Consider the following 13,483-nt stretch of genomic DNA (forward strand, 5'->3'; position numbering starts at 1 on the left):
ATGTAATACATCCTTAATATAGCTTTGTAAAATTGCAGAATACTGTTCACTTTTGACCAGTGGCTGTAGAAGTGGAGTACTCATTCATACGCAAGAGTAATAACGAGGGTCATGCAGTGTCATGCAAAGTGTTGCTGTACATTTATTTGAAAGTCAAACGCTAAAGCAATTTCTAGTACTAATCGTTCATAGTTTTAACCATAAATTGGATAAAATTTACTTTATTTACAATATATTTCGAAACAGTTGCATTAAAGTGTTTCTTATAAAACTACAACAAAATTTATGTAAAAATACAGAATTTCATAAAGTGAAGTTCTTTTTCGATAAAACAGATAAAAGCATCATTACATTAGACGAAATATTCTTTCTTAAAATTTACATAAATAAAACACTATTCTTTTATTACATTTATGAAATGGATAAATATATCCAAGTTGCTGATTTTGCACAAGGCATCTTTTAATAAATTAATCGTTGCTGTGCAAGTAAAAGAGTAAAATTTATGTTTAAAAGTAAAAATTTTGCGTTGACTTCCCATAAATCGTACAGTCTTATAAACGCTACAATTCATGCACTTAATTTCATTTTTGTCTACGTGTAACTCAATTTTTCCTAAGTGCTTTGAAACTTCATAACTGTAATGATCTAAGCTTTTAAGTGTGCGCTCACTTCCAGAAGATCTTCAGCAAATTTTCTATTGTTGAATTTTTATATTCAAATTTCTAATTTCTAATTTAGAAACTTTAAGTGTCCAAATTTTAAATAAATTTCTTAAATTTAGTTTTAACGTTCATTGAACTTTAAAATCCTTATTATTAAAAAACTTTAAATTCTTTACAATTTGTAGAGCTTTAAAAATGTATGTACATATAGATTGAAATAGAAGTTTTAATTATATCGTTACCCAATCTTTATATCATTTTAGTATACGAAGTGTCTAAGATTTATGAAACAGAGTATTGCTTAACAGATACGTTTGTTTCGGGAAATGTGCGCATATGCTGCCAGGTAACTTCCGGAACTCGAGAAGATCATCTTCGCTGCTCGTCGATCGATTCTCTCTGCGTCTGTCGGCCTTGTCTGTCGGATGTACATGCTGCAACCATGCCTTCTAAGGTAGAATGTTTTCTATCGTACAAGCTCGCCTTCTATTGCGGACTCGATTATCTCCCATCTTTCTCATTTCAAGTATGAGGATGTTTTTTTAGAACGGACAAGAGGTGTCTACGAGGAAGTAACGCCGTTATAGAGTGAGAATAGTGAGAGACAAGTGCAATAGGTAAGAGAATCAGGCTAAGTGAAAAAGTGAAAGAGAGAGAGTAGAGAGAGAGAGGGCGGGGGGAGAGAGAAGTATGATGTAAAAGAGTGAAGAAAAGAGTCGTGATTCGGTAGCTTTGACACAATCAAGGAAGCGTTCTGCTAAATTGATTAAATTGCACGACAAATGCACGCCATTTGTTATTATAATGTCATCGATATCATCATATAATTATTATTTTATATTGTGATTGCATCACAATACATCAATATTATTTTGTATGCGTTTATATTTTAAAAGCTATTGTATAGCATGTTACTGTTTACTGCATACATAATTGTGTTAGTATTAATATGCAAATTATATTTTACGAAAGTACGCGCAAAAGACATAAAGAACAAATTCGATTCGAAAGAATTTCTGTTTAACATTTCTGTTATAAATATATAATGGCTCATTGAATTACTCAAATTTCAAGATTATACATTTCAGAAATTATGTGAAAAGAGTTGTGCTATTTTACTTACTCAATTGTTTATCTAAACTTTAAAAAATGCTTGAAATTCTTATATACGTTAATGTTTTTTACATAATATGTCGTGCACAATCGGCGTCCATAACTCGTGCAATTTTATTGTGCTTCTTTATAAGTTTTCGCATTGAACGAAACTCGACCAGTCGCGTCGAACATTGTCGCATTAGAATAAGAGAAACGTCATAAGTGAGGTGCATTGTTGTGAGAAAAATTCGAGAGCTAGAGTATCCACATTTTGTTTCTTTTCTTTTCGTAATATTAGGGTAAATGGTAAAACCATCATCGATGTTCCTAGACGACAGTCGAGTACATGCAGCGCGGTAACGCCGAAGAAGAAATTTAATTTATGTTCTACTTATCAATTTAAAACTGAAACGTATTTTTTCCAATTTTAAGAGTATTAAAAAATGAGCAATAAAAGCTTACAATGAACCATGTAATTGCCAATTATGTGAAGTATCAACAATGGTAAATTTAAGCAAGAAATATTACTTAAATATGATTTAATAAGAATAATATAATTTAAGTAAACAAGTGTTACAAAAATAATTGAATTCCTTAATAGAATTATTGTATTATATCACATTTTGGTACAAACGTGGCGTCTATCGCTCAAATTTATTACTTAAACAGATAATTTAAATTTCGATACTTTATTTTGTATTTTAATCGTCTGTTTTTTCCAATAAAATTCCTTCCTCAGAGTTTATGTTACGAATGTATTGCAATGATGCTAGTCGTGCTTGCTCAGAGAGCAACTATAATAATAAAGAACTCGGACTCGTGCCGAGATCATCAACGAAATCGATTAGATAGTTGGGATGATTTCTACACGAGAAACGCCTAGGTACTATCGATGCTGTCTAAGGCCAGTAATCGGAACGAACGACGCACATAATTTCGACAAATCTTGCTATAGAAAACGAGAAGATTTCATTTTCTAAATTAGTTTTACTTTAATAATAATTATCTAATCTTACTGCTAATTTCTCAAGATAAGTTTATAATAAAATTTATTATCGTGCTATTTAATAGCTCCATTTTGGTTTTATTCAGCTTTCATTTAAAAGCATAATTTTGTGTGCGACCTAGATGTCTTATATTGCTTGCATTTACCCTGAAGGGCCTATCTCCCTGAGAAAAACTAAGTCGGTGAATAAAATTAATTCAAACTACATTATAACGAATAATACAAATGTCTTATAAGAATACATAAATATATTTTTTACTTGCAGACATCTACTTTCATATATATTCTTTTTCAGCATCTAACACGTACCGAACTTTCTCATTTTCTATTATGCATGTAGCATCTATCGTATGATATGCAACTTTGATAACATTTTTATATTATACAAATGTAATGTATTAAATTTCTATGCGATTTAATCGGATCACACGCGTTTTAAAGAGGCACGAAATTAATGATAATGATGCACGTCAATCGTCCACCGTTCTATATATATATATATGCGCTTTTGCTTTCTTTCTTTTATATCTCAAAGGCGCTAGCCTTCAGAATCGAAGTCAGTTCTATCGTTCGTTCCGACGAATGGTCGTGTCGACTCGCTAGAATTTCTACGAAGGATATGATTGGACACCACTGCGATGGGTGGATCGAATTAATTGGTGTTATACGATGTGAATATTGCAACGTTCTACAAAGCAAGCGGAGGCCCCTAAGACGGCTGAACGTAGAATAAGGATGGTCGACAGGATCAGCAGGAGTACGGGATTCGAGCGCGAGGTCGGGGGTACACGATTGCACATATCCTCCTCACAGAAGCACATGTGACCAGTGCCGGTACTTTCCATCATGCACACGTGGTCCACCATGAATAAGTTTATTTGTAGTTGCGCAGTGCAGGTTCTCCTCACGCTCTCGTACGCTGTAAGTAAAAGAGAACAAATAAATCCCTGTCCAGGGTAAAAATCTAATATATTAATTGCAATTATTTTTACAATCTTCAAAAGAACGGTAGAATTCCAATACATGTTATTACGATAATGTTTTAGTAACTAATTGCCATAAGACCATCATTTATTAAGACGTTTGAGCGACACTAACACATGGGAACATTGAGAATCCGAACATTCTAATTTATGTGTGTAAAGTAGCTGTTTACTTTTCCCGATAGAACTCGAAAATTATACGAAATGTTAAAAAATGTTGTATACACAAGTTTTACGATGAAAACACCTCTATTTAACCACGTTGATAAAATTTTGAAAAATAATCCCCCTACATATGTATAAAGTTTCATCAAGATCAGAATTTTTGTGTTCGTGATGTTACCATAGAGATTGAATTCTCTCGTCTCTCGTCTCGTCGCTCTCGCCGCTCGTGCGTTGTTTCGCTTACAAAGATAAGATTTGTTTACGTTGCATCATGCTACACGCTCCAATATCATAGTGCAAATGTTAAATATACAATGTGAAATCGAAAGATTTCTGTGATTATATGCTGGTTTTTTCCAAAGTCATGTTCTATTACAAGAAGACGCAAAACGTATTGCCTGAAGTCGGTCGCATGGGCGGGCTAAGTAGCTTATATAAAGAGATGTTTGTAATTATTTTTGGAAAATAGTTAATCAAAACACAACTTTATCATACACGATTGAATTCGTCACAAGAAAATTTCAAAATTTAGAAAAATTGTTTTGAGTGGTGAGAGTGTTTTGAAAAATTAAAAGTGTTTTTATCGCAATTTTATAGTACTCCTAAAAACCATTTAATTTTTATTTGAAAATTTTTGTTATCTCCTTTTCTATTTCTAGTTTCGAAGTTATTTGCACCAAATGAGAAACACCAATTTTTTTTTTCAAAGTGTCCTTAGAATCGTTTTTTTTTGCAGCAACTAATATTTTCTAAATTCATCCATTTACCCTCCCTACATATGTGCGAAGTTTCATAAAATTTTCAGGTCCGCGAGGTGCCTTTGTAAGTTCCTTTTATTTAAAATGTAGGTAAAAATGCACAAACACGGAACCAGTCCCTATGACCTTGATTCTGACATATGTTGTCAAGGTCACCCTCCTGAGTGACCCTCAAAAGGTTTTAGTTCTTGCTCGTTGTTTGTTAAAAAATTAGGCCCGATATCTCAAAATTTACGGAAGTTAGAGCAACCACGGACATTCAAATCCGTACATACATACACACACACATACACACATACACACACACATACGGACATTTTATAAAAATGTAATTTTTGGACGTTTTAAAACATTTTAAACATATTCCCAAAGAAAACTAGAAAAAAAATTTTTCACGAAAACAAAGCTTCCTCTATAAGGAAGTAAAATTATTGACAAAAGAAGTTTAACGATTCCGTATAGATTTCTTTGCTTTAACCCTTTCAGGAGTACATTTTTGTGGCCAACCAATAATGAAGGTTATGGTGGTTCTTTAGGTTTTTAGGATCGCTGATCATGATTCTGGAGTCAGCAATGCAAAATTCAAAATGGCGAATCCAAGATGGCGGACCGAAATGGGAAAAGTTGACGAATTCCCGCGAAACATCGTACTTAGAGGTTTTTGCTGTCGCTGATTACGAATCTGAAGTCAGAATTAGAAAATATAGTTTATCTACGATGGTGGACCCAATATGTAGACAATTTTTACTTGAATTGGCAATTTTCCGTTAAAGATATAATAGATCCACGATCTCGAATCCACTGTACTGAACGTTATAATCCTGACTTGCAATTCGTGATCAGCGACCCCGAAGATCCTTCATCACACATTTTTATGAGAATTTTTGCTCTCTTTGTTTGTCGTCTTAGATCCACCATTTTGAATTTTGTTATTTAAAAATCATATTCGTATTCAGCGATTCCAAAAACCTCCATATACAGACTTTCAGTCAAATTCTTCGTGAAATATCTCCGTGACCAAATTTCGATTGAAGAATCGTACGTTTTTTGACATAAATTATTTATCAACAATTGCATGAAATTAATGAATATCAACAGAGCTTAGGATTTCATAGTTTAGGTATCTAGAGCTTATAGAATCTTGTTTGAGCATTATTGATGCAGAAATAGACTTATACTAATGAAAAATCCGATTATCATGAGGTAGGACGTACATAGTACGTCCCGCTGCCTCGCAAAGGGTTAATTAAATTCTGTGCTTTACGAGCAAATTTGTATGGAGAATATAAATCGAATTTTATAAAGTACATCCGTGGACATAATGGGTTCTACCTCTCGCTTTGCGTAGAAAGTTGTAAACCTATGTGGGACTTCCGTATTTCGGCGAAACGTTGTCCACCCAAGCGAGGTCCACCCACCCTACCGGCGGGATGGGCGCGGAAAGGGAGGCTTTTGGCCGCCCTTGCACTCCCCGCGCGTGTGTGTGTGTGCCTCTGAGCCGGGGGCTGAGGTGTTAGATGTTAATATGTAGAATAATTACCCTTTTTCAAGATCGCGTAAAGAGACTGCCTTTACTATTAATTCAAATTTTCGCGAAACCCCTCGCAATTTTGCGAAAATACGAATTATGCGATTCTACGACGACATCGTGAAATTAAACTTTTGGTAAAGCAGAGAATACTCGTATATTTGAACGATACTTGATCGAATCACGATATAATGATATCCCGACCCATGTAGAGTCCCAGTTTTGCTTGAAATTCACAATATATTGATATCCTGTCCCATATAGAGTCTCAGTTTTGCTTGAAATTCAACACAAATCAACATTTTAAATCTTGTTGAGTCCCAGTTTTGCTCCCGGATAACTCCAGTGTATTATCTGCTTTACCTGAGTATAACCCGGCTAAAACCTTCTGAGGGTCACTCAGGAGGGTGACCTTGATAACATGTGTCAGGATCATTGGGGCTGGTTTCGTGTTTGTGCATTTTTGTCGAAATTTTTCAAATTCAAGAAGTCAAAGCGTAGTCTGATTTAAGCCCGGTTTCAAACGTCGTTTAACCTTAATTTTAGTTTAATTCATGTTTGTCCTTCCTAAGGTAACAGTTGGAAATATACAAAGAATGGATTAAGAAATTGATGAAATTCGTATGGTTCAAATGTGTGATAAACACAAATTTGAAGGAATAAAGGACTAAGAACCGTGACAGGGTGTTGGTGTCTAAATATTTAATATTCTAAATTTATTGCGAGGTGATATTTTTCGCAATAAATTTAGAATATGAAATATTTAGACACTAACATCCTGTCACGGATCTTGCTCCTTTATTCCTTCAAATTTGAATGAATTAAGCTTAAAGTTAAGCGACATTAGTGAAACCGGGCCTTAGAGAAAACTGAATAGATGGTTTAACATTCTCTAGAGAGAGAGAGAGAGAGAAAGTGAATTCCTCACAACAAAGATAGGAAATACTTACGTGATTTTGCATTGCGGACCATTTTTACGCAGCATCCGTTACACGTCATCAGCGGTGGCTGGTCCCTGGGTAGTGCCGTATAGTTGAAAGGATCCTTGCATCTGAGATCCGTCCATGAATCGCATTCGTAGCAATAAATTTGACGAGCTGTGAAACAGATGTGCGTTCAAGTATCACGTATCATCTCTATCGCACTCGGAAAAGAATGTACGCCAAGTCAAAAGGTATAATAGATAATCTATCTATAACAGCTATCTACTTTGAATAATGTCCAATGTGTTCCCAGCTTCCATCCCGTATTTAGTGCTAAACATGACCCTCTGACATTTTGTTATTAACAAATTAATAATAAATTTGTAAAATTACTTATGAATCATTAATGTATTTACAATGTATGTATACGAAATTACAGACAAGCGCATTACGAACGAACCTGTAAATAGTAAGCTTTAAACTATACAGCCATATTTAACGCTAAATAAGCAGTTTTAGTAGACTTAAAATAAAAAGCTGTTATCGTAGGAAAGCGACCAACTAATCAGCTCGAAATCATTAGGTACGTAATTTGGAATTGTTCGATTCGGGTGAATTGTTTAATATGGAAAATTTTTCTATACTTTGCGGTCACATAGTTTCCCGAGTGCACATCTTTCATATAAGATTTTACGTATCGATGAGCGCGCGCGCGCGAGTTCTAAAAACGGGATATTAAGCACCGTTCTCTTTTCACAGCGCAATAGGGAAGCACAAACGCTTATAGTAGTTGTGTTCGATAAAACTGGACGAGAATAAGATTAATTTGCGTCCAGTCCAAGTTACACTTGTGATTTACCAAGATCTCTTATGAGAATTCAAGACATTCTATTGTTGAAATAACTATTTGCTTCATGAAGCAAGACATTTTTCGTGCGATTCCCGTCCAGCTCGGGGCGAAAGCAATCTCGACCGGATAATTCCCGACGGAGAGCGCTCTCCCACCCTAAGGTGGATACTCTGACAAGAGTACACTTGGCCGCGGACGCATCGAGCTTCATCGACCTTCATCGAGTCTCTAGCGAACGAGTCCGACGACACGGTACGGGCATACCGAGTAGAGTAAGCTGGCTTAATCACTCACTCTGGCACTCCGCATGACAGACGTTGGCAACCGCGAGTACAATTGCCGCTGAAACGAAAGATTCGTTACTTGCTTTAGGTAATGTGCGTAGGCAGGGTGCGCAGGTTGCTAGCTTAAGTAACTCGGTGTGATCTGTGGTAACGCAAGCGACAGGACTAGCGCTATTGTACAACGGCTACGGTGGCTGCGACTACAATTACAACCGCTACTATCTCTATAGCGCAGCTCTAGCATACCGGTATTAACGATGTTGGGGACCGCTGATAGTTGTGCTTAGCTAATAACGCTACCACTCGATTGATCAAAGGGGGACCGTGCGGCAGTCACGTCCAGATTTTTCGGTTCGCTGGATGATTCTAATCTTGCTGCGCTTTCGCTCTAGCAGATTATGAGGTGTACAATAAGGAATTGGTGTGACGGTGGACAGAGTATGGGATATAAAGTATGACACACATGTGCGGTATAAACACGTATGTACAAAGCCTATAGAAAAGTATACAACAGTAAATGGCAATATCTGGGGTGTGACTTATAAATCAAACTTCCTCGTACAGTTTTGAAAGAGCCTTGAAACACATGTACCATATGCCTATAGAATGTTTATCTTGAAGACAACAACTTAGAAAGACGGAAGCTAGAAATTTTATACAATGTAATAGGCGTTTGAATAAAATTTTACTCCAGTTAAAAATTATGTCAGCATATATTTAGAATGTGACGTAGATAGTAATTCAACTTTGTCTCAATTACTTCAGGTCTTTTAATTCTTTCGTATATCTTTGATATTTTAATACGCGACGATGTGAAAGGCCAAAGGATTAGCGACTTCTGTGCGGTATGTATAAAAGTTATTTCAATATCGAGAGCAATTGCATTTTACTCGTTATATTTATAATTAGCCGTGCAGAATAGTGATGCTATAATTAATGTTTATGAACAGGTTATACCATGGAACACTGTAAGAGGTAAGTGAACTAAATCGATATTCTTATGCTTGCATGTGCTGTTTTTGGCGATTATTATATGTACAGAATCTACTATTGTTTCTAAGAGGCATAGGTTTCTCTCATAGTAATAGAAGATCAAGTACAAAATATGTACAGAAGTTATATACAGAGGATATAGAGATACAGAGAATATTATAGGATGGAAAACTAGATACGCGCCAAGTGCAGAGAGTAAGAAGATAGATAACAAAAGTGAATGAGATTTGCTCTTGCAAATATAAAACATAATTTCTACATTATCATATTTTACAATATACTGCAAGTTTTCCCATAAACGAGGCATTCAGCAACAATTGTCTATATTAGTGAACCAAAACAATTTGGAGATGCCTGACGCACTTTTCTGAAAGTACTTCCGTATTTGACTTAAAATATAGAGGCCTTATTCATTTCAAATACAATTTGTAAAATTACTGATTTAATCCACCAGTATAATTTGTATGTTATGAAAGACGCGGTGAGTATATATTATGCAAATCTGTACAGTTTTATTCCGTAGTCCTCTATATTTCTCAAAAAAATGCGATCTATCTTCAGGAATCTTACGTACGTACGTGTCCACGTACCTAGCAGCACGGAAGCAGCGGCCGTACGCGTGTTGATAGATCTAATATATGTATAATACCTATGATTTTTAGATCGTAATAAGACTCGTAGTAATTGCAAGTGAGACTGTTTAACCAATTGGCACTAAATTTCCAGGATCGTCAATGTCTTGATGTATAAATAATCACGATTATTTTTACTTGTATCTTAACATTTATGCTCGAAGTTAATTTTAACAAACGTAAAAAAAGCAGATATCCTATGTATTTAGATATATAGATTTTTCTGTCCGAGTTCCAAGTGACAAGATTATAGAAATTGTTCCAATTTAAAAATGTAAAAGCTGAAATATGATCGACATTCGTTTAAGGGAGAAGCCTACTTCAGTTTGACGACGCTGCCTTCTTAAAATATAGAAGAACCTTTCGGAATTAAATGGAAAGCTCATCGGGGACGCATGCACACTCACCCACTATCAAGTGATTCGTCCACATGCTGACAGCGGCAGGATCTCCTTACACTTTGTTTAGCTTCGCGTCATGTCGAGACTTTCTCAAACATCGAGCAGCGCCCGATTAGCGCGAGCTGATTCAGCTGTATATTTCAAGCCGTCCCTGAAATTATGGAATTAATCTTCAAATTAAACTTAGGGCAATTTCTGCAGACACACGGCTCCAACTTTGCGTTGGAGCGTCGTCTATAATAAATATTTTTCATCCCTGCTTTAAGCTATATCTAATTTCGGAAATAAAATTGTACATTTAAGGTTAGTGCTCAAGCTGAATTAAGTTTTATGCTTGCTATCTTGAATATTGCAATACAAATCTCGTAAATTTTTATTACGTTTATATTTGTTAACAAATTTAATAAATTTGCAAACCAAAGTTTTGACAATTCTTAGGAAAAAAGAATTGATCAGTACATCAATAACTAATTACACTGCATCGGTACTTTTTCTTAAGGGTTATTAAAAATTGTATCAACAACTTGATCTATTTGCAACTGATAAAATGTCACAAGTTACTGATACAATATTATACCGATGCACTAATCAATTCTTTCTCTTATGGAAATGTAATATTATTTTAATTATATACTTTACTCATCTGTTAAAATACTCCTATTTATTTTGAGACTTGCACTTAAAAGTATTTTATTTAGTATAGAGGAAAGTTCTCTATTGTGAGAGATAGGATTCTAATATGAGATAGTAGATTTTCAACGTTCAAATTTAATCACAAATCTTTTTTCGCCACAATTACACGATCTACCAATGAATTCTCCACTAAACAGATTTCACTCCAAGAGCAACAAATTCATGGTGGAACCAACAGATGATGCCTATTAATTTAGCAGAAACCATGCTATCTCATATTAGGGGCCTATCTCATAATAGGGGACTTTCCTCTATATTAAAGTATTACTTTTGTTGTACACCAACATCTTTTATGTTCAATATTCATTGTTATATATTATGTATTATTACATTTTGTGTCATATTTTATTCAGAGTATTATTTCACTCACAATTGGAGCAAAGCAAGAATTGTTGATTACTTGTCTAACACTTTCAAAACTTTTTTCATTCAATTTTATAGATTAAATATTGTTATATTTTATGTGTGTATTGTTTATGCGCAGAATATAGAATTCTAGAATATCTAGAATTCTCTCTCTCTCTCTCTCTCTCTCTCTCTCTCTCTCTCTCTCTCTCGCTCTCTCATTTTACGTTATTAATAATTTAACCATCAAATTTAGCCAGCTATAACAATTAGAATACAGGGCAACACTACACGAAATCCAAAGTGCGTCACTTGTATCTATAAAACAACTGCAGGGCAGATTTAACGCATTCCTATGCCTAATTACAATTAGCACATACTTTTACTGCACTACGAAGCCTGGAAGGGTTGATTCTCTCGCGACAACACGGGTGACCTGTTTTTAAACGTTGTCTGGAACACAAAATCTATCTCTCTTTATTGGTTATTGTCATCCCTCGTGTGTCGTGATCTCAGATTCGATTGCCGACCCTCTAAACGAGATCCGGCAGTCTGCGACTACACCTTCCTCAAGCTGAGACACCCCAGCACGTCTATCGACGAGTCTACATCACCGATGCATAGCGAGGGTGAAACGCGCGTAACGAGGGTACGAGGGTATGCAGCAGGATGCAGTTCGCGAAATGCCACGATGCGACTATGCGGCCGCGATTACGCTGTAAATGCAGCGTACAAGCGCTTTCAGGGTACTGACAAGCGCGCTAGTCAACGCGCCGACCGGAGCGCGGATTCAGGTCGATCAATATGACGAAGTCCGCCAGTCCGTGCCACGTGCTCACGTTGCGGTAACTGTACCGACGAAGCTACTGCTGCTGCTGCTGCTGCTGCTGCTGCTATTGCTGTTGTTGCTCGACAAGGATGTGCATGGTAGCACAATAGCTTTTGCTGATAGTCTTCAAAGCGAAGCTTTTTAACAGAAGTAGTCGTGGTAGTTAAATCAATTGTACATGGTTTGATATTAGACTAGTCAAAGAAACTGTCAATGTTAATTCTGTGTCAGAGTTCGTTGAGAAACAGCGCTTGCGCATTTTGCGCTCATTTTGTGCGACATTTCAAAGCTGGTATCATAATATCTGGGAATCTTGCTAGAATAAGTACACAGAAAATAAAAAGATAGCAAAGAAAGAGATGTTAAGACAGAAAATTTGCTGTAAAAAGAGGGCAAAAAATGGAGTATCAAATTCAGATTTTTGTTGCAAGAAAATTGAAAATTTTCTTATTTCAGAATAGATTTAAATCGTGATTAATTCTGATTAAACCCTTCAAAAAAAAATTATTCTTTCAATTTTATTCTCTCTTAGAAAAGATTGGTAAACTACGGCTTGGCCATACTCAGTTTCTTGATTTTACGGATCATAATAGTTATTAGATAATATTTTGAATTTTACGAATAAACAAATTTGTCATTTCTTTTGTTATATAAGCATTTATCAGTCAACTTTATACTATACTGAAATACATGCTATCGTGTTAAGAAGATAGACGCAGTGAGATAGACAATCGATTTCCATCTGCATCATTTTCTAGTAATTCTGCCTGCCCGAGTCAAAATATACCATAGACCGTAACGCCTAACATCTCACTCTTCTGGAGAGTTACGGAGAATGAATGGAAGTGATGATGAAGCTGTGTGTATGCAGTTCAACTAATTCTAGTTGAACTAATCTGTTGGAACCAGGCTTCTACAATTTAGCGCTTAATAAGGCGGTCTAAAAATACTGATGCGGTAACGTTCTGCATTTATGGTGTCAACTCGATACACGGTACTCTATTGTACAGTAATTTTTAGGAAGTTTGTCTGTATCTTTTTCAGTTATTCGAAAGTATTAATTAAATATTATTTATTAAAAAATCAATTACAATTGCTGAATGAAAACTAAAACTTTATAAAAAGAAATTTAATAAAAAGATATTTACTAAAACAGACTAAAAGCAATTACTAGAAATTTGCTACAGAACTTGAAAAAGAAATATATACAATTGCTTGACAAAAAGCACATTAAAATTTATAAACTTAAGAGAATTTCGATTTTGAGAGAGAGAGAGAGAGAGAGAGAGAGAGAGAGAGAGAGAGAGAGAGAGAGAGAGAGAGAGAGAGAGAG

At 35.3% G+C, this 13,483-nt stretch overlaps 1 protein-coding gene across 2 annotated transcripts; it reads right to left on the bottom strand.

Annotated features, from left to right (window-relative positions):
* Window positions 1-1,494: 1,494 nt before the first annotated feature.
* On the bottom strand, window positions 1,495-12,067 carry LOC105560847 (protein quiver). Of its 2 annotated transcripts, XM_012010319.1 has the most exons (5): window positions 11,702-12,067; window positions 10,290-10,434; window positions 8,268-8,315; window positions 7,151-7,297; window positions 1,495-3,685 (listed from the first exon to the last, which is right to left on the bottom strand). In XM_012010319.1, the coding sequence occupies exons 2-5, from the start codon at window positions 10,312-10,314 to the stop codon at window positions 3,429-3,431; spliced, it is 477 nt and encodes a 158-aa protein (XP_011865709.1). In that variant the 5' UTR covers window positions 10,315-10,434; window positions 11,702-12,067; the 3' UTR covers window positions 1,495-3,428. The 2 variants fall into 2 exon arrangements, with proteins under 2 accessions (XP_011865709.1, XP_011865710.1); XM_012010320.1 differs by lacking the exon at window positions 8,268-8,315.
* Window positions 12,068-13,483: the final 1,416 nt, after the last annotated feature.

The sequence above is a fragment of the Vollenhovia emeryi genome, unplaced genomic scaffold (assembly GCF_000949405.1).
Source record: "Vollenhovia emeryi isolate VEMERY1.0 unplaced genomic scaffold, V.emery_V1.0 DF939219.1, whole genome shotgun sequence".
NCBI lineage: Eukaryota > Metazoa > Arthropoda > Insecta > Hymenoptera > Formicidae > Vollenhovia > Vollenhovia emeryi.